At 41.2% G+C, this 22,429-nt stretch overlaps 2 protein-coding genes and 1 pseudogene across 8 annotated transcripts in view; 2 read left to right on the top strand and 1 right to left on the bottom strand.

Annotated features, from left to right (window-relative positions):
- The window catches only part of LOC148030179 (uncharacterized), a 159,257-nt gene extending 145,837 nt beyond the window's left edge, over nucleotides 1-13,420 (top strand). For 6 of the 7 annotated variants that reach the window (XM_087686455.1, XM_087686456.1, XM_087686453.1 and 3 more), the window contains one exon: nucleotides 12,867-13,420. In XM_087686455.1, the coding sequence (XP_087542581.1) occupies nucleotides 12,867-13,008 (142 nt within the window). In that variant the 3' untranslated portion in view covers nucleotides 13,009-13,420. Of the gene's footprint in view, nucleotides 1-12,779 lie in introns of all 7 variants that reach the window. The other variant, XM_087686454.1, reaches the window with a different exon arrangement.
- LOC148030181 (uncharacterized) lies at nucleotides 2,229-5,391 on the top strand (annotated as a pseudogene).
- On the bottom strand, nucleotides 5,893-6,836 carry LOC148030180 (uncharacterized). The gene has a single exon (XM_087686449.1). The coding sequence runs from the start codon at nucleotides 6,797-6,799 to the stop codon at nucleotides 6,152-6,154; it is 648 nt and encodes a 215-aa protein (XP_087542575.1). The 5' UTR covers nucleotides 6,800-6,836; the 3' UTR covers nucleotides 5,893-6,151.
- Nucleotides 13,421-22,429: the final 9,009 nt, after the last annotated feature.

Genomic DNA, 22,429 nt, shown 5'->3' with positions numbered 1-22,429 from the left:
GTATGATCATTTATATGAGCATTTTTTGACATATCTTTGAGGATTGCGAGTGATAATATATAAAATCCATAATTTAATATGGTCGTTATTAATAATTTAAAGTTTGAAATGCGGTATTTAAATGAAAAAATAGGAGTTTTTTTTGTTTCGAATGGGGGGATCATGTTCTTATGGAATGAAATGAAAGATAATGGTGAATCTCAGTAATCCTAATCAGTTAGCCCCAAGAGGAACACCAAGAAAACGGGAAAATTACTGCAAGCAAATCTTTCTTATCACACCATCTAGCATGTTCTTCATACTTTAATCAACCACAAGAAGAAAAAGAACATCAAGAACCACAAATCTTTACGCAGCATCATGTAGCGAATCTCCCACAGATTTATCACAACAAATCTTCAATATATTCTTCGTAGAAACCATCCAAGAATCAAAAGAAAACAAATGAATGATCAACTTTGAATGAAATTCATCACATAGTATTCATATTTCATCATTTTCATAGTCTTTTACTCAATCTCTCTCATACACTCTCTCTCAATAGTACAATGGAATAACCAAGAATAATTCTCAATAATTCTCTCTTGGTCGTGGATACCCCTCTCAAGAGGTATTCCTGATATGAAGGGACACTAGAGACATTGCGGTAACCTTTGGGACCTCATTATTATCACTGTCACTTCAGTCTTCAGTTCAAGTCTTCATCAGCTATTGCTTCTTCGAGCTATTTTGAGCTATTATTTTTCCTCTTTCAAGATTGCAATACATCCCCAAGCTAACATCCATCTATCGGAACATATACAGAAGCAAACAAAGGCTTACAGACCACATACAGAAGCTCAATAGTACACTACAGAAATTTTACAGAAGGCATAAAAACCATATAGCTCAAACCAAAACCAGCTCAAACCATCAAAAACCTTTCAACATACTCTCAATCATTCTTCAAAACACTCATTCACAATCTCAACCTCACAAACAAAAAGAAAATAAATCGAAACAGAGGCAAAACAGACCCTAACAGAACCACACAAACAATTCACAAAACCTAAGAGCGCATCATATCTTAACTAAACCATCATGAGCTTCTCAAACCTACTCTACCTAATCCAAAACACTTCCAAACTCAACAAAAACCAATCAATCCATTACAAAATAAACGATTCAGCTCACAAAGAACAACAAAAATCAGCCCAAAAAACAAGCAAGGTATGTTCAGTACGTACGTACGGATCGTTACCGTACGGTACGTACTGATCGTATGTTTTGTGTACGTATGGAACATAAAAAACGTGATCATATGTAAAATTTGAGGCCCAAAACGTGATGTGCCTAACGATTTCTGCATCGCTTGGTTATTTGTGGATTTTCCTGGGCAAATTGAGAAAAAAGCCCCAAACGTGTTCATTGTTTCAGTGTTTGCAGGTTACGTGAGCTACAAGAGGCGCCAACGTGCACAGACTAGGTATGTCTCGTCTCTCTCTGTCTCTCTCTCTCTGATACACGACAAAGTATGGCAGATACCACTACTACTGCCACACAGCCTACAGGAGTACATCATCATTGGACCTCTCATCTTCTGTAGGTGTCCCTTTGGATAGAGCAGTGGCACTTAGCCGGTCTAGGCGCCCACGTCCACTTGGACGAAGGCCTAGACATCCACACCACAGACAAATTAAAGCCATCATTGAGCGCCACAGGAGACAGATGCCGAGACACCTCAGCCATGTAGAGATACACCTCCCTAGAGAACAGACATATCATTGATGGAGAGCTTTCCTTTCTCTACTCTCACTTTCAGATCACTGACATGTTTCCCTTTTATAGGACACTATTTCATTTCCTTTTCAGTCTTATAGGCATGTTTTTCATCTTTTTTCTCGTTCCAGATGAGAAACACACCATCATTGTATGTACTGCTTTGGTCTCATAGGCCACATTGGCCTTTTAGAGACATTAATATACTCTCTCTCTCTCTGTGGGCTCACATTCATGCATGCTGGAGCCTCTCTCTCTCTCTCTCTCTCTCTCTCTCGTAATGGACTCTCTCTCTCTCTCTCTTCTCTCTCTCTCTCTCTCTCTCTCTCTCTCTCTCTCTCTCTCTCTCTCTCTCTCTCTCTCTCTCTCTCTCTCTCTCTCTCTCGCACGCCCACGTGCACGCTCGCTCGCGTTGATTCTTGTGCACACGCGCACACATATTTATTGATGTTTTTCTCTCTTATCTTGCTCCAGGAGCCATCATGCCGAAACCAGTCAATCCCTATTGGAAGGAGTATACCAATATACTCCATATCGTCAACACTCCCGTGCAAGCTGGTTTAGGTAGTCGCAGGTGATCATGCAAATTCTGCAATTTCACATTGACCAATACAATTACGCGTGTGGTGAAGCATTTGACGTGCATCAATTGCACAAACAACTGTAGCGCGTGCAACAAGGTGCCAAAAGCTGTCCGAGAGAAGTTGATTGCTGAAAACTTCCCAGCACTGGGGGCAGCAGCAAAAGGCCAATGATCCTAGAAAACACAAGACGCCTTGCACGATGCTCTAATTGGGGAGTTTGGTGATCCTCCTACACAGGTAGAGGAGAGTTTTGTGTTTCAGCCCGTTGCCTCAGAGCAGCCATCTGCTAGTAGAAAGAGGGCCCGTGTCATGCAGGAGGAGGAGGAGGAGGAGGAGGAGGAAGGTTCTAATGATGTGCATGTGCCTAGGCAAACAACCTTGCCTTCACGTGTGCATTCTCAGTCTTGGGTGAGAGAGCGTCAGAAGGTGGCTGAGATGGAGATTGCTCGCACTCTCATTGAGTTGAGTGCAACATCAGTTTCAATGTCTTAAGGACTGAGCAGTGGAAGAGGATGGTTAGGGCCATTGCCCAAGTGGGTGCTAGTGCTACAGATTCACGGTGTGGGCTGGATTACAAAAAAATGCGCACCACTGCACTTGACGAGCAAAAGGCCTTAATAGATAAGGCATTGATCCCAGTGAAAGCTGGTTGGCAGCAGTTTGGATGCACCATCATCTCTGATGGATGGAGTGATATACGCAGGCGGCACATCATAAATATACTTGTCTCCTCTTGTCTTGGTACTTACTTCTTGCGTGCTGTAGATGCAGGGAAGGCAGGAGAGAAGATCACAGGTGAGTTTATCTATGGGCATATTCATACAGCCATCATGGAGATTGGTAAAGAGAATGTGGTCCAAGTTGTTACAGATAATGCATCCAATTGCAAGGCAATGGGAAAAATGGTGAAGGCGGAGTTCCCACACATTGTGTGGACTCCATGTGCAGCCCATTGTCTAGACTTGCTTATGGATGACACAGGCAAACTACCTTGGGTGCAGCCCACAGTTTCAGATGCTACTAGGATGACCACATTCTTTCGAAAGAAGCATCATGCTTTAGCCATCTTTCGTAGCCACAGTAATCTAGATATGGTGCAACTCTCCAAGACCAGATTTGCATACATGTTTTTGGTGTTCCAAAGGCTCTTCAAGCTTAGGGATTCACTTTTGCAGACAGTTGTGGACCCAAAGTGGAGGGACATGTCTCATGCAGAAAAAGAGGCGACCAAAGCCATTCAAAGGCGTATCCTAGATGAGTCTTGTTGGACAGAGGTGCAGGATTTGACAGTGGCTTTGGAGCCCATGTATGTGATGCTATGAGTCATGAACATAGAGGGCTCCACATTGGGTCTGGTTTATCACCTCTTCATGCAAATGAAGAGCCATATCACAGCATGCGAAGCTTTGTCCCAGCAGCGGTAAGTACTAGATTTTTTTCTTGTATTTCTTTATGGCTGCTTGCATATGCTATTTACTTATTATTAAATTTTAATGCATAGGCTATATAGTACAGCACATGCATTGGCCTTGCAATGTGTCTAAACTTTGATGTTGCTGATTTTTGCAGTCAAGATGATATCTTGACTCTTGTAGAGAGTCGGTGGAAGTTTATGAGGAGTCCCATTCATGGGATGGCTGCTTTACTCTATCCTTTCTACAAGACCCCAGGCTTGTTCCATGAGCAGCATCTCATGCAACTGAAAGACAAGTTCATTGCACGTATCTTTGACGAGGAGCAGCTTCAAATAGATGCAGAGATGTGCAGCTTCATGAATAACTTGGGACCATCATTTTCATGGGCAGTGGCATTGTGTTCGGAGGCTATTAGTCTTCCTCTCACATGGTGGCAAAGTTATGGTCAGCAAGGTCTTCCACGTCTGACTTATTTGGCTCTACGTATCCTGTCACTGGTAACTCACTCTCTGTGCTCTCTCTCTCTCTCAAGTGTAGCAATGGCAATTATAAAGCCAATGACACCTGCAAATGCAGGATTGCTCAGCGGGTGCTTGTGAGCGCAATTGGAGTACTTATTCTTTGATTCATACAAAGATCCGGAATTGCCTTCGCACTTCTCAATTGGAGAAGTTAGTGTATTGCAGGGCCAATATGAGGCTTGTGCGCGCCTACCATGCCTTGGGGACACCCAAGGAGGTTCGAACTAGTGGCTATTTACATGTTTGAAATATTATATCTCTATATTAGTATTTAAAATTTACATTATTGTTCAATGTTAACAAATGTATGCTATGTTGCCATCTTGAATAGGCTGATCCCTCACGTATAAAGCTGGTGGCTGATCCGAATCATCCGATCACAGATGAGGACTAGCATATTAGGGACGAGCAGGAGGAGATTTTGCATATGCTTCATAGAGAGATGGAGGAGGTGGATAGGCATGTGACGAGGTCACGCGCACGTGCTTATAGCATTCCACTACGTGAGCAAGCTGCAAATCCAGAGAGTGCTCGACGGAAAGGCATTCGCAGAGGGAAGCTACCCATTCGGACTCCTCGGCGACGTGCGAATGAGGCAGTTCGTCTCATTCACATTGAGGAGGAGAAGGATCTAGGTGATGCAGTCTAGGCTACAGGCCTTGTGATGGTAGAGCTAGAGTTTGATGACGATGGCAATGTCATGGCGGATGGAGACATGCTCTCTTCAGCCTCATCATCGTCCTCTTCTGATCATGAGTTTTGCTAGAGCCTAGGCAGAGGACTGTGGGCACTAGTGACTACAGTCAGATCTAAAAATTTTAAATTTTCATATATTTCAGTTGGGTGTTTTTGGTTATGACATATGTATGCTCTATTAGGAGCCATCTTGACTTGACATTTGTCACCTTGGTGGATTGTTCATAACTTCCTTGTTAGCAATTGTACGTTGTTTGATGCAGTGTACTATGTTATGTTTTGGCTCTTTATCATGTAGACTTCCTCAATGTTAGTTTGATAGTCTCAAATTTCAGTTTTCACTATTCAGTATTATGCACGTGTTAAATGTTTAATCATAGAAACATGAAACGGGGAACGGGGATGGGGATGGGGACGGAGACGGAGACGGGAACGCCAAACCTAGGGAACGGGGACGTGGGAATGGGAACGGCATTTAAAAAATCAAAATTCATGAAAAAAAATTAATATTTCACTCATAATCCATGTGGACTCTGGAGTGTTAAAACGTAAAACCAAGGTATATAATCCACAAGGACAAATCATTTTAAGTTTTAACTTTAAGATATCATGCATTATTCTAAAACTACTCATTAGAAATTGAATTGCAACTTACAAGGCTCAAGAGGTAAGCTATTCAATTATAAATAATAAAATCCATAATACATATGCCAAAAATCATAAATGATAAAACAATGAACAATGAACTAAACTTCAAAGTCTAAGCTAAAAGAACATGCCTATGGTACCATTGCCAAAAAACTTAAAAGTTTAATCTTTGAAAGAACATGCTCATTGCCCCAAAAAAGATTGCAAATATAAAGTCTAATCTCTAGACTAAAGCAAAATGCGGCATGTCAAAATAGCCCAAAGGGCAACTGCAAGACTCAAGTACAAATATAATATCGGCATGGCATAACTGTCAACAACCCAAGTGTCACAGTGTCATCAATGATCATAATATCATATATAATGTAAATGTGTCATGTATCATGAGACTCGTGATAAGTAAGCTAAATCAAAGATCATGATCATGATCTGAGGCTGCTCTAGCCACTCCTGAAGTGCCAGCCTCATCATCATGTGTATCATGAATTGTTGCATCTCCCTCAACATCAGCATGTGTCTCCTTTTCTTGCTACATCTCCCACTTTGTGAATGGATCAGGCTTTGTTGTCATACTGTTACATAACATCCTCAAATTAGCACTAACGAATACTAGATCGTTTTCCCTCTCCACACCAAGACGGTTCCTCTTCTTTGAAGCAATGTGAGCGTAGGTACGCCACAATTGCTCCAAACAAGAGGAGCTAACTGACTGACTCAAAATACGGATGGCTAGTTGCTGCAACTCAGGACCATCTGAACCATAGTCCTTCCACCACAAAGCTGCCCCAATCTTACAGCGATCCTCCTGTGCATCCCCACAACCAAAAGAATCCCGAAAGGTCCTATAACATGAAAGAAGATCTCTGATCTTTCGTCTAGTGCCATGATCAGGCACTAGACGAGACAATATAAGTCTCCATGCATCCATAACCTCACTGTCATTCTCCTGACCCTTGCCCTGGAACTCAGGATCCACAACAAATGCAGCTGCATGCATGGGTGAGCTATAGGAGTTCCACCTCGTTACAACTAAATGGTGTATTTCCTCATACGCCTCATCATTTGGTGCCAACTCTTGCAACTTTTCATTCAGCCTATCCATAGCCTCATATACCTTGCCAATGCAAGGTTGCATAGCATCCATAACCCTCAATAAATGTACAATGGGTGATACCATAGCATCTATTCGCTTTACATCATCCCAAAAAGTGGAGTTATTTGCTTTCTCCAAGCATAAGATACCTGTGGTAAACTCATCACTAAGAAATAACTGCCTCAAGGCACCACTGCATTCTCTTAACCTGCCTAGCATCAAGAAGTTAAAGGCAAATCTGGTATCAGAGTATTTTAAAAGTGTCTTCTTCGACCGCAAAGAGAAGTGATGGCGAAGAAATTGGTGATTCAAAACAAAGCTAACCATTTGAGCTCCTTGCTCTATGACATGTGCAATCCATGACAGGTTACCAATATCCTTTAGTAGGTTGTTCAAGCAATGAGCCATACAATATGAAACTGTGATATGCGGATAATATCCCTGAATAATAGCACCTGCTGTCCTATTTGCAGGCTCTCCATCTGCAACAAATCCCACAACATGCTCTAGGCCAATAAGCTCAACACCTGTAACCCACTCTGCTGCTGCAAGTACATCTGCTGACTTTCCTGTCCCCGATGCATAATGTGAAGATATAAAACACATTTCCCTACGAGAATAAGCAACCATTCCATGAATGGATCGCTTGCGTGTATCACTCCAACCATCAGCAATCAAGGAAACTCCATTTCTAGCCCATATGCTCTTTCTAGTCACTATTGCTTGCTCAACAAGTTGCTTTTCCTTGTCGAGCAAAGTGGTGCATAAGGTCTCTGATGATGGAGGTACATACGAAGGGTCATACTCACCAATCTTCTTGCACATCAATTTAAAATACTCTGACCTGGCTGTACGAAATTGAATGTGGTCATGATAAAAAAAAACATGCCACTGATGTATCCACCTCTTCCTTCTTCTTGGGATCCCAACTAGCATCAAGTGTGCTTTGTCTACGTGCAACATGTGGTGTTGTTGATGCCATGGCCGATGCAATGCCTGCAGTAGGTGTGGAGGTAGCACTTCCTGATACTGACCCTGCTCTAGATACATCTGATGGGGATGGTGTCACAAAAGTTGCAGGGTCAACTGCAACACGTCGTGGTCTAGATGCAAGATAAGCTTGTTGACCTGCTACATAGTCACGAAGCTCCCTTTGCTTCTCCAAGGTCACATTTGGACAAAACTGCACCTTTGAATTTGGCTCATGTAGGAGATGAGCTCGGACCTGATTATGCATAAATATTAAAATGGAACAAGTGGCAATTGGTAGTCCATATTCTAATATTTAAGTAACTTTGAAAAATTAAAATCAATAAAAATTTGAAATACAAATGCTCGGCTCAATGAATTACCTTGTTTGCTCCACTAGTTCGCTTGTATGGGCAAAGCTTGCAAGTCCATGGTTGAGATCCTCCACCACTCAAAGGGCGGTCAGCATTTACTTCTTCCCACCATGACCAATCATCAGACCTTCTTCCTCAACCACCAACCCGACGAGCGGGGCGGGAAGATGAAGCTATTTATGATTTCAGGCTGAAAATTGAAGGTCTTAGGTTCAAGAGTCGAGAGAAGGAAAGTTTGAAGGCTGAAAATTGATTATTGAAGGCTCGAGAGAAGGGAGAAGGCTCAAGAGTGAAGACTCACTCAAGAGTCGAGAGAGAAGGAAAAGGGAGAGAAGGGAGAAGAAGAAGAAGAAGGCTCATGGAAGAAGGAAGAAGAGAAGGGAGAAGTGAAGAGAAGGTAGAAGGAAGAAGAGAAGGAAGAAGAGAAGGAAGAGAAGAAAGAGAAAGAAGAGAAAGAAGAAGAAGGAAGAGAAGGAAGAGGTTGGAGGTGGGAGGAGAAAGAAGAGAAAGAAGAAGAAGGAAGAGAGGGAAGAGAAGGAAGAGAAGAAAGAAGAAGAGGGAAGAGAAAGAAGGTGGCTGGGCCCTGGGGCCTGGGGGCAGGATGCAGGCGGGTCTCGGGAGCAGGATGCAGGGCCCAGGCAGGAGCAAGACGTAGGCTAGGACTGGGCTCAAGCCTCAGGCAGAAGCAGGTGCGAGCAGGATGCAGGCGGGAGCAGGACGCAGGAGAACTGGGCGCATGCGGAAACAGTTAGCGAGCAGTCCGTAGGTAATTTTTGCCACGTGGCGTTCCCTGTCTGAAACGGGACAGGGAACGTTCCATCATTTGGAAACGCGGTCCGCGACAGATACATGCCGGGGACGGCGATTCCACGTGCCGGGGGACCGTTCCGGCCGTTTCTTGTCACACTGTGTTTAATGCTTAAAGGTTTCAATTGTGATGTGACATGGTCATAAGTACTAAGTAGGGAATGTATATATCTTTATGCTTAATGTACAGTGGGAAACACCCTAAAATATCCTCTTGTTTATTATTTTTTTACAAAGGTACATATTTTTATGTACATAAAAAATTTATCCATACAGAACGACATATAGTACGTATCTATACGTGCCGTACATTACGTATGGAACCACCTTGAAAACAAGTCAATTCAGTCCTCAACAAAAAGGCACATATTGCTGATGAACTATTACCTCCAAAATCTTCAGTAGAAGAGAGTCATCATGACTCATGTACAACGTACATGCAATCGAGCTGGCTGTAGCCCACACACACACACATTATATTTCCCCATTCCACCATGAAGTGACCCGATTCCTCACAAGAGAGGCAATGAACAACAAATCTGCCCCATTTCAGCCTGAACCAAGGATACATGTCCATGCAGTTATTACATTGCTAATTAGGATGTTTCATTTTTGGGTCCCAAAGCATGCATACTCAATTCCTTGTAGTTGCATCTACATTGGGGGGGCTAAAACCTTCCCAATTGCAGTCATGGCATCTGTCAAGGGTGGCCAATAGACAACTGGCCAGCCTTCAACCTCCACCCAAATAGTACACTCTTGCTTAAGCAGCTGCTAAAAGTCAAGCATGGGTCTCCAAGGTACAACATGAACCAAGTGTCTGTCAAAGAACAACAAGAGCTTGCTGAAGGGTCTTGTATGTTGGTTGGTCAGCTGATTGTAACACAACTTCATAAAAGCCTCTCGAAGAGACAAAAATTTATTCCGCACATTCCTCTTGCATAGTAGCCGCTGCCTAATCCATAACAAGGAGATTCAAGCAGTGAAGTACAAGATAACACCTTTTTCATGAAAATAAGTAAAAGATTTTAACAGCTTCTTCATGCTCACATCTGTATCAAGAACATCCTCCACATCAAATTCTGGAAGGTTATCATGATTGTGTTCCACATATTCAGGCAGCAAGGTGTTTGCGAATTCCAGCAAATGTTCCCAATCTAAATACTGTAACACGTCTGATTGACTGGCAGCTTGAAGATAACCTCTGGCATTTATGATGATGACCTGTCTGATCGATGCTTGGGAGCATCCTGAGCATGTTTATTGCATTTTACTATCAGCTCAGAATCAGTGTGCTTTTTCATCTCTTCCTCATTTGCATTAGGAGCCAAGGCTGGCATTCTGTGTTCAATTAAATAAGTATCAAGATTTGCTATACATACTGTCTCTAAGTTGCAGATTTTTTGAGACTTTGCAGGAGGACTCATTCACAAGCATGATTGCAGTTTATGGACATACAGCAAACAGAGGTTGCAAGGAACTAAACGGACAGTATTGGATTATCACTACTTCTTGACAAGTCTCAAGTTTCTTAACTCCCAACTTGAGACAGATTGGGGCCCTTAGATTGGTTATACTGCAATCTTTTTTAAACATAGCTAGGGGCTCTTTTTCACTGAAATCCTTTTCCATTGGCTCCATAGAGCTTCAAACCATTGAGTGAATTGCACCACACTCTAGTTCTCCTTCTGCACATGCTTTATCTTTGTAGACTTTTGAATCAAGACTAGCTTTGCATCTTCATATGCATGGCCATTGGTGGTTTTTTAGTAGCTTCTTGGATCGTATACTCAATCAACCATTCTCTAGCCACTCTTGGTATCTTATTACAAAAGATCTTCAATCAGTTTTTTTCTTTTAGATCACTCACTATGCATACCACTTTAAAGTCTTCAACAAATTGCACCATTTCCAAAGAAACAACTTGAACTCTATGGCAAATTTTTTTTGCCTGAATCTTGTAGAAAGATCCTTGGCAAAGGGCATCTCAAAGATATGAAGCTTAAAAGAGAGAAAATTAGAACACTACCTTAGATCCAAAAACTAGTAAGATTTCAAATTCACTGCAAAGCCCAAGGCACTTCAAGCCAAGAGAAAGATGGAATAAGGTCGACACCATATACCAAAAACATGTGTACAATAACTCAAGACTTCTTGTAGCTCGTAGAAACATAATATAGCATCACAAATTTCATGGCCACAACTCATTGGTACATGGTATATGAAGGCGTGTCTACTTTACAGCTGCTCTTTGTTGAACTTAGTAGCTCTCACACAAGGAGGATAACTCCTTGGCAAGGATAACCTCTTTAGGAATGGTAGACACAAAACAACTCTCAATATCAGACATGGTGGGACCTTCATACTCATTCTTTATCAAGGAGTGCCAAGCTTTCCACCCAAGGCTCGGAAACTGAGAGCATTAGCATCACAATCCTCCTACAACTCCATAACACGTAGGCGAGTAGAAAAACTCAAATCACCTTAGGGGAGGTCTTTCTCCAACGCTCTTCCAACTTGCAAGGACTTAATACTCCACAAGTCGATTCCACACCTCCGTGGGCACACTTGAAATTGCCAGGCCTTCAAGGTAAGCATCCTCAACCACTAACTTGGTTCCTTGCCTTCTTTGCCACACAATGGACAGCCAACCTGGCCTCAACCACCACAAAATAGAGGCAGCAAACTCCTCTGCCTTCTCAGCTTCACAAACCCACAATAGCAGCAGACCACTTATTTTGCCATCTCCCAGTTATTTTTGCCTCCAACCTACAATAGCAGCAGACCACTCCTTCACGTCAATAGCACCAGCAAGCACACTGGTCACACCAGCAGTATGGTGTCAAAACATGTACTCTTCTAATAGAAATGAATAGTTAGGTTCTCGGATTTTTATGCGACTTCAAAACCAGGATAATCTCTCTCACTTTGGATAGGCAGCCTATATAGGCTTCAAGAAAAGCATAAAAGCTTAAAAAAGTATCATGGTGGTCAATATGGCCTCCCTCCATGCCACGAATATCATTGCCATAGCGAGTATTGGTTCTGCCACCAATGGTGCCACCTCCACGGATTACCTCCACAGATTGGACAAAAATCTGTGTTTTAAAAATCCTAAGGCAGACATAGATATCACTTTGGCAACATACATATCAATACGGAAAAACCCACACGAGTAGTGTATAACATATCTTAGTTTGATATGGATTAGTACAGGATTGCCAAGGTCAATATGTCACATCATCATGTGCCATGATACCATGTCCAAGTCATTCATGGGACTTATTTTCTTATAGATTTAGATCTCAGAGAAATTTTATTTGTTCTTATTGAAATGGCATTACACAAGCTCCATGATGTGCATGTAATGCTGAATGTACATTGTGCCAGTATCTTCATAAGTGACTTTACTGGAACATGTGGATGGATGCACCTTTTATTATAATTCAGCTGATTGACAATATTCAAGATAGCGGTGGACCTGCATTGGTTCCCTTTTGTCTGCTTTGATCCTGTTGTCGCTTTCCCTTTTGTATTCTTGTTGCATTAGATTTTGGTCATGGACAGACATGATGAGAAAGTATGTTTCAAGCTTTAGAATTAGCTGCTGGTGACCTATCATGAGATACCACATGGTGATGAGTGTAGCACTTCACCCTTTTTTTAACTGTCTGGTCCTTCAGAATTGGGATTGGATTACATAGCTGGACCTACCCTACCTTTCACATGCTCAGGTCTATCTGTGATGTGCATTAATGATTGATGACAACAGTGGTTGCGTTCTGACCATGTACTAAGTTGTTAAGTGTGGTCATGTTGTAAGTTCTAATCATACTATGGTTGCATCCCAAAAAAGGTCTGTGTTTTAATCATGTAATAAGTTGTGCTAATTCTGGTTGTAATTTTGCATTCAGTTGGAATTCGATCACCTCTGTTGATATTTCTGTATGAGGAGCTTTGTTCCTGCAACTGTCTACTCATCTTTGTACTTCTGCAATCAGTGAACAGAGTGAGAGTGCAGAAGTCATGGGCTCTGGAACAACTGTTCCTGCTGAGCTTGCTGGAGTGATGCCTGCAGCAGAAATCTTTCGACTTGTGCTTGCTACTTTTAAGATTCTCAACTGGCGTCTGTTTGGTGGCTGAGCTAATTCTTATTTCAACAGGAACTTTAGCATAATAAGGGAGCAAGTCCCAACAAGGCAAAAATTGGTGGAACTCCATGTGTTTCTTCCGAGTTGTTGCCTGTAGTAGGCCACTTCATGATGATGCCACATATGTTGACACTTGTGAATGTCTGGTCTGTAGTGATTACTTCTGCAGTTTTCCCTTTATTGCAAGCACATGTTCTTAATCATAATATTCTGTGCATGCTCCTAACATGAGGATTTGTTTTCAACTTCATGCATGGCCTTGTTCCATTTGTAATTCATGCGTGCTCCTAACATGAGGATTTATTTTCAACTTCATGTATATTCATGTTGGAGCTCATTTTGGTAGTGATTGTATTTTCATGAATAACATAGTGGAAGCAAGTGAAACTTCTCGTCTTGAAACACACTTATAGCATGAACACTAAAGAATCAAATTTCAATGGTAGAGCTTTAGTACATAGTGATCAAACTATGTCCTAGAATATCTTACTCAAGGCAAAGAAAGCATGCTTGCATATATTGCTAGGAGACAAAATTACGTAATGTGGACCCAAACACAAGTCGAACACAAATATACGAACAATATAACAATTCTAAAACTTGCACATACATTTCATAGTTGACACATTACCTCTATTGGAATCATGTCTATTTATCCAAATTAGCATAGAGTTAGGTGTTGATGAATTATACTTTAAAACTTTTGTACTAGGTTGTGTTGTAATAATTACTATCACTAAATATGCTATAACTTATGCTATATTTATCTAAATGTACTAGGTTGTGACCTACAATTTGGTATAATACACAAAAAGTTTCAATGTTGAAAGGTGATTGACAAAATTTATCTTCGATGTATCCTTTTCTAAATAGACTTGGTGGTCTATATGCTCAATTCCACTCCTTGTTTTGTCTTGTATGGTAACAATGTTTAAAGAAGAATACAATCATTGTAAAGCTTATACATACATTGTATAGTTTTACAGATTGTACGCTTTTGCCATGGAATTCATAGTTAAGAATCCCCATCCTTCTTTAACTGCTATAATTGTAGGGAGATTTAACATCAAAGTCATGAGAGCCAACTCAAATTATATGTGAAAGCCTTTTGTATGGTAATAAGGATTCAAAGAACAATATAACAATTCTAAAATGTACACATGCATTGCATACTTCACACATTGCTTGTATTGAAATCATACCAATTGATCCAAATTAGTTCAAAGTCAATTGTTGAAGAATACTTGAAAACCTTTTTGTTTTTTACAGACTCTTCTATCTTAAATCTCAATCCGAGGGGGAAGGGGGCTCTTTAATTCTAAAACCCAATATAGGCTTTGGTTGGGCTGATCTCAACACATCCACGACATTGTTGATAGAGAATAATGGTATGAATTTTTTTTGTACTCATGTACAAAGGATGTCCACAATGCTTAAGTGGGGCTGATCGAGCAAGTTCAAGGTTTTTGGATGTGTGAATTGAAGCATGAATATCACATGAGTAATGCAAACATTGGTGAGAACCTAGTCTTTCAAAGGCTAGAAGGTTTCTCCACAAGATTTGCTCAACAAGGGTTAGTCAACTCTTAAGATCAAGGAGATATGAGAGATAAAAATATGATACGTTCGTCAAAAGATGGATCTACCCATTGACCATATTTATTGGGCCTTCAAATAGGTGGACTTACCTAAAATTGATAGTGTTTAAGGTTTCAAATATATATCTCTATACATAAAATGTGAGTGATGATACATTGCACGTATACATTTGAATTATAAAATTTGTTTTTGCCAATAGTGCTTCTTGAGTTTCATGTATGGGTCTTGATGTCTATCAAGCTTCCAAATGTAGAGCGTAGAGCATATGTCATCAAGGATGCTATGACTTTGATATAGGGAATGAAATCAATCAAATACACATGGTCTTGGTAGATGATCATGTTTAAAGGCTAGCCAAATGATTACCTAAACAACTACCACTACAATTTACACCTCAACATCTTAACAACACAATCAAACCAAAGGTAAAAGTGATCCCTTACATCTTGCAAGCAAGGACAACTTGAGTCTCAATCCCTTAACAATAAGTCTTCGAGATAAAAAAATTGCAAGGAAACATTATCTTTGCATTTAAAAAATACTAAATATGCAAAACCATAAAAATAAGTCCAATATTAGACTATAGGCTCCTCTTGTATTCTAAACTGAACATAGGCTTTGGTTGGGGTAATCTCAACACATCCATGACATTGATGATGTGGTTCTTTGTGGATCTTATGGTGATGGAAAGTAGTGGCATGAATTTTTGTAGTCATGTATGCACTATTAGGAACCAATAGTGCAAAGTTGCATAGATGTATAGAACTTTGCAATTCTACCAAGGGCAAAGTTGCTCTCAATGCTTAATGTGGACAATAGAGCAAGTTCCTTAAGGTTTTTGGATGTGTAAATCAAACCATGAATATCACTTGAGTAATGTGTGAGAATCTAGTCCTTCAAAGGCTTAAGGTTTTCTCCACAAGATTTTCCTATTAAGGGTTAGTCAAGCCTTAAGATCAAGGGGATACAAAAGATATGATATATTCATGGAAAGATTACTCTACACATTGACCATATTTATTTGGGTTTCAAATACGTGGACGTACCAAAAATTGATATCTAGACTGTGGTCAAGATTTCAAATACATATCTCTATACATAATGTGTGTGTGTGTGTGTGTGTGTGACAATACATTGCACCTATACATTTGAATGATAAAATCTATTTTTGCCAACATTGCTTCTTGAGATTCATACATGAGTTTTAATGACTATGAAGCTTCCAAATGCAGAGCATAGAGCATATGTAATCAAGGATGCTATGGCTTTGATATAGGGAATGAGATAAATCAAATATACATGCTCTTCATAGATGATCAAGTTTAGAGGCTAGCCAAATGATTACCTAAACAACTACTATAATTTACAACTCAACAATTCTCACCCAAAAAGGCTTACAACACACTTCACAAGGGACAAATTTGCACATGGTAGGTGTGGGTATGTTTGTGTAATAGTAATGGATTACACAGAATGTTGTGCATTTGTGTGATGGATATAGATGTTCAATCTTGTGCCTTGTACTAAACACAAAAGTATCTTCATAGGAAATCCCACATGGATCCATATGACTCAGTGGAAGGATCAAGCGAAGACTTCATAAGTGGCCTGGATCTTTCTAGTGAGGTTGAACCTTGTTAACCCTTAGACGAACAAGGTGGAGAATCTAGGAAATCTAAAGCAGAAGACAAGGCCAAGGCAGAAGTGAAACGGAAAAGACGAAGGCGTACCAAGAAGAATCTGAAAACACAAGAAGTGTAAAAAAGTCTTAAATCAACGAGAAAGGCGCACAATAAAAAGTGCAAGTGAATAGAGCACAAGGTGCACCATGATTTATTTTAAGAGCGACATGCTCTCACTCGTGCAAATTATAAAGGTAGATGGGGGCAATAAGAAGAAAGCTAGGAAGATAAGGGGACAATGGGAAAAAGGTCGTAGGCCATGATTGGCCATGTTACAAAGGGATAAGGGAATGACCGCCCAAAAGGGATTTAGGGTTTTGTATATAAAGTTGAAAAGTGAATGAGAAGCTCACTCTTGTATGTGGCCAAAAGTGGCTCTCTTTTTCTTCTTCTTCTTCTTTTTCTTCTTGCTTGCTTGCTTGAGCTTGTGCTTGAGAGAGGAAGTGTGAGTGTGTGAGGGTGAGGGACTGTGGTGGAGAAGCTCTCCATTCTCTCCTATATTCTTCTCTTCTCTTCTCTTACTCATGGCAATGGAGCTTGGAGCATGGAGCTTAAGGATCGAGCTCACTTGAAGCTTGCACTTGGATCATGGAGCTATCAAACTGCTCGAGAGAGGAGGCAACTCAATTGGGCACGGAGATAAGCTTACTACACTTATAAAGAGAGATAGGGCATTGGCTATGTGAGAGGTAGCCATTAGTGCTCGGCTTGAAATGCTTGAAATAATAAGCAGTCTAAGGGTCTTGGCGGTTCGCCTCTATACTTTGGTTTCGTTGTCGAGACCAACGGATTGAAGTCTTGAGTGCTTGTGTGCTTCGAATCGAGCATTGAAGTAGGGTTTTCCTCGAACCGGTGCTTGAGGTAGATAGGTAGGAAGCGAGGGAGTTTGAAGAGGTATTCGATCTCCTTAGCTAGTAGGTTTTTGGTTTTTTGAATTTGGAAAAGTAGGTTGGAGTAGTGTAGCTCTTTTCTTTGTGATTTAGATGCATTGGGATACGAAAAAACAAAGAAAAAAAGAAAAATAGGCATTAGGGTCTCTACTGTCATAATAGGGCAAGAGGGTTTGATTTATTTGCCGATTTGTACTTTGGAGTTTATTTGCTATTCTAGGTATACACAATCCTTCATTAGGGTCTATTCTTACGTTTTGGAAGTTTGTGCGACCCCTCGTAACCAAAATCGTTAGAATTGAGTTGATTTTTGTCATCCCTGAAACTCATTCGCAGGAATTGGACACTGTTACCAAAGTTCGATTCCCAAAATCGGACTTGGACGGTCCGATTCCCAAAATTGAACAGTCTCATTTTCAGACTCAAACCAACCCATCCTGTCTGATCAGACATACCCTGTCCAATTTTGAAAATCGGACATCCTAGAATCGGATGCACAAAAATCGGACCAATCAAAATCAAAGATCCCATAATCGAACCATCCAAAATCGGACACTTGTCAAATCAAGCATCCGATTGCTAGAATTGGATATACGAAGATCGAACATCCCATAATCGAATGTCCGATTCCCAGAATTAGACGCATGAAAATCAAACACACAAAAATCAGACCAACCCATAGTCGGACCACTCGGACTCTAACCGTCCGATCGGCTGATCGAACCCCAATCGAAAATCGAACGTTCGATTTTGATAATCAGACTCCTGAGAATCGGACAGAAAACTGTCAAAATTTGACAGGTGAACATAATGCAAATTCAATACATGTAAGCCTTGAAACTGACCTAGAGACCATATAGAGCCGAAAGCACATCATAGATCTATAACCAAGCTGAAATCTAGAGTCAGTAGTTCAAAATTTGGCTATGAACACACGGTCCTTTCAATCACACATGGTATTTAGCGTAATGGCCTTGCGGGCTAGGGGGGATTGCCCCCTTGGACCCCCATAGAGGGGGCTCCGTCCCCTCGGCACCTCCCCCAAGTAGATTGGAGAAAAAACACACACCATGACAGGTACTCCAAATGACCTTAGTGTAGTAATGGCTCTACACAAGCATAGATTCTCACTCGCAAAACAACCACCAAAAGCCCATACCTGAAAACAGACAAACAGAGACCCTAGAACCTCAATGGGCCAATCTAGCCAACAAGGGCGAAAAGGCCATACCACAAAAACATGTATAGGTTGCAATAGAATTGCATCTAGTCAAAGTAGAATACAATAACATCAAGCTACAACTGCGAGGATAACTAGACATGACAATCCTGACGATAGGTGCACCTTGAATGGCAGTGCACAGACGACCCAAGACATTAACAGAGAATCCACAGCTGGTTGTGTAGTTGAGGACTCAAATGCATGTGTTAGAAGGCTTGAATTTATAAGCCAAGGCCCGGAAGATAAAGACATAGTAACACCTGTTTATCTTAGGGTCAAACTCACCGCAAAAAGAGAGCACTATGTCGATGCTCTCATCGATGAAGGAGCTGATTTTAATATCTTGACCTATGAAGCATGGACCCTACTAGGCCAACCAGAGCTCATACCAACTAATGCAACTCTTAGTCCCTACATGGGACACCCATAAGCACTTATAGAGAAGTGTAAAATCCTTGTAGCTATTGAAACTGAAATCTTGCCTATCCTATTTCATGTTCCTCCAAATAGTGCTAATCGTGGAAAGGACCCTTCAAAGGGGTGATGAAGTGTGAAGCTAATTATGTAGCACAGAGGATACACTTGACACTACCGGGTGCGAGGGTAATCACAACTTTTAGTAAGGGTGACCTCATCAAATCTTGAGGGAAAGACAAGGAACATTCTAACATGCCAGGAAAGCCTAGTAACGAGAGCAAGGACTTGTTGAAAGAGTTGATAGAAGCGCATGTTGAACATAGAGAACCAGTGAGCAAGGCCATGCTTGAAACAAGAAGGCCAGGAGACAATGCCAAGGATAGGCTTTGGACTTACAAATATTGTAGAAGACTATAAAAGAAGCCTAAGCCTTATAGATGAAGGTATCGATGGAGAGCCAGCACAATGCCGTGATGGATATCCAAAGTGTCATCAAATCTTGAGGAAAAGACAAGGAACATTCTAACATGCCAGGAAAGCCTAGTAACGAGAGCAAGGACTTGTTGAAAGAGTTGATAGAAGCGCATGTTGAACATAGAGAACCAGTGAGCAAGGCTATGCTTGAAACAAGAAGGCCAGGAGACAATGCCAAGGATAGGCTTTGGACTTACAAATATTGTAGAAGACTATAAAAGAAGCCTAAGCCTTATAGATGAAGGTATCGATGGAGAGCCAGCACAATGCCGTGATGGATATCCAAAGTGTGGCTACATGCTTAAGGGTGTTACGTAGATAACCGATGGATTTGGGTATCAAAACCCCCTGATAAACCACCTCTGTCTCGAGGAGATCTAATCGAAAAACTAAGTCTCAAAGCAAGAAACCAAACATTACTATTCAAAAGGTAGATCCTCAACCAACATGCCTAACAAGCAGATGTCAGATATAACCGTCAAGTGTGCACAGACCACTAGTGCCCAAGGAGCCTTTGACTTTCTAAGAGGATAATGAGCACCACAAGCACAATGTTGCTCATGATAAGGCTGATTTCTTAACAAAGCAAATGGCATAATCGTCTAATAGCCATGAGCAAATATTTTACCCATTGCTAAGTCCACCTAGGAGTCCCAAATCTCCTATACCCTCTTTTCCTAAACAAACATAGGAAGTTGAACAGCAGTCGTCGAGTGCAGGTGCTCAATCCCTATCTCAATCTCCATCTAAGCTTCCAAATGTCCAAGATGCAGGACATGACACCATCCCTAATTCTCAGCCTAAGGATATGCTTGTGTAATCTTGCATGACTAGCTCGATCTGCACAAATGAATGCACACAGGGCAACAAAAGATATGACCACTTCTGATCTACTTAAGGACTTGACACCACAGTCTACCAACAGTAGCCTAGCCATTGAACTAGGTGCTACTACTTCCAATCAGGAATCCCAGCAGTCACAGCCTTTGGCCGTGACGATGGCCCTTGAGGAACGTTTCATTAGTAATTCACATGTGGAAGATGTGTCGCAACCAACATCCTTGACACCTTTAGCACTTCCAAAGCACGTAAATCCTAGGGTTGAGGAGAAATCTCTCGAAGATTTGCCAAGGAGATGGTGCATCTAACTAATGAACCAGATATTAAGTGCATGATGAAGCTTGATCAAAGCTAACAACCATCACACAGGCATATGTCCATGTGGACATTGGAAGGCCAACACCAGAGCACACAAAGCTCATAGCCAAACCCTTGACTTGGGACGAGCAACAACATGTTTGCTCCAGCTATGTAGTTGTTGCTACTGCGAAAGTCATAAAGGACATCCCAAAGGCCACGGCCAGAGAATTGCACTTGATACCCTCACTCTATACTGCTCAATATAAGACAAACAAGGAAAAGCTCGAAGCAATAAAATGAAAAGGTAAAGAATAAGGCGACTTTGTGTAGAAATGGTACTCCAACCAAAGTTTGGTAGCCAAAATTAGCCATCAGCTAATGACACTCGTTGAGCAAAGGAAAGCCCTTTGGAAATCAATACATGATCCCATGTAAGTTGCCCCAACCTCATTACGAGTGTTGGCAATGGTCCATGAGGTTCAGCTTTATGCCACGATCCAAAAACATCCCTTATACGATAAACTGCTTCTAAAAGAAGATCTACATGTGACTAGCAATCTAGGAGTAGGGAGAATGGTACTTGATGTTAGCACATATGTCTTTTGCCTCACTCAAGACCCTGCAATCCTAGATCTTTATGCTTCCCATCAATACAACCCTAACTTCTTCAGCTGGTTTGGTCCAAGCTTACATGATGATAAATATCCTAAACTATTTCTTGGTTCTATACTAGAGTCACCCAAACCTCCTGAGCAAGAGAAAAACAGCTCTAAACACAACATCGGCACTGATAAGAAGCAATGGAGGCATGTTCCAATGGATAAAGACAAGAGTATGGAGCAAACATCCAGAACTAGAAGCAACTGCCAGTGCAAATGGATGAGGGGCTAAACAAAAGAGAATTAGCTAAAGTCCAAGAAGAGAGGCAGTTGTACCCTCACAACCCAGTGAGGTTGTTCAGCAGGTCGCAGTTACGTCCCATGAGGACACATTAGAGAAAGAAAAGGCTGAGGCCCACCAACCAAGTACATCAACAGCTGACCTAGTTTAGGGTCCTGAATCTTTAAAGGATACACCTCAATTTCCCAAGAAAAAGAGGAGAAAACAATGAAAACAACAAGAATTGCAAGTGGTTATAGACACTAAGAAGATTGAGACAAAGAGTGTTGAAGAGCTAAGGAATAAAGCATATAGTCCCACCCATGAATGAACCCATTTCCATCTCTCCTAACAGCGGCGAAACCTTAGACACATCCGTGTGTTCTGATAAGTCAAATCAACCATTACCATTAACGCTTTCTTGCAACACTCAATCCATCAACAACAAAACTTACATTGACCAATCAAGAGTGGATACAACACTATCACAACACGTTGACATAACTATACCGGTCACATCCGAGGAGAACCATGACACAATAGCAATAAAGCCTCAGGAGAAACATGAAAACCTCGAGAATATAAGCAATCCTAGCATTGACCAATCTTTCTCATCTAGGCCTAAGTCCCTAGCTATGCTAAAGCCTAGGAAAACTACTAGAACCTTGCATGAGATAGCAACCAAGCAAGCCTTCATAGAACATAGAAGTGTCATAGAGTGCTTGACCAATTTGGAGGCTAAACTCAAATTATTCGCATGTGCTTACGTCCTTGCAGACATGGGCACATTCCCTAAGGAGCAGCTTGAGGAATACTTGCCATATCCTCTATCCTAAGAAGAGCAAGAATATCATAACGAGCACTATGACAAGCTCCTACATGAATGCATGCAACTCATCTCTGATGAGAAAGCTGACGAACCACGCTTAACTATGACATGCAATACTACATGTTGCTAGTAGACTTGGACAAGGTACCATGCTACTCGATGTTGTAAAATACTTGTTGTTATTGAGTAGGCTACCACGAGTACTAGATGTGTGTGCCACACTCCAAGTTCTATGATTGGCTTTTATCCTCACGAAGTAACATGGATTTATAAACATGTAT

This window comes from Lygodium microphyllum, chromosome 10 (genome assembly GCF_053477565.2).
Source record: "Lygodium microphyllum isolate KBCC chromosome 10, Lygodium_microphyllum_v1.1.10, whole genome shotgun sequence".
Classification (NCBI taxonomy): Eukaryota; Viridiplantae; Streptophyta; class Polypodiopsida; order Schizaeales; family Lygodiaceae; genus Lygodium; species Lygodium microphyllum.
The sequence above is the reverse complement of the archived record's forward strand: the minus strand, read 5'-3'. Positions and strand labels throughout refer to the sequence as shown.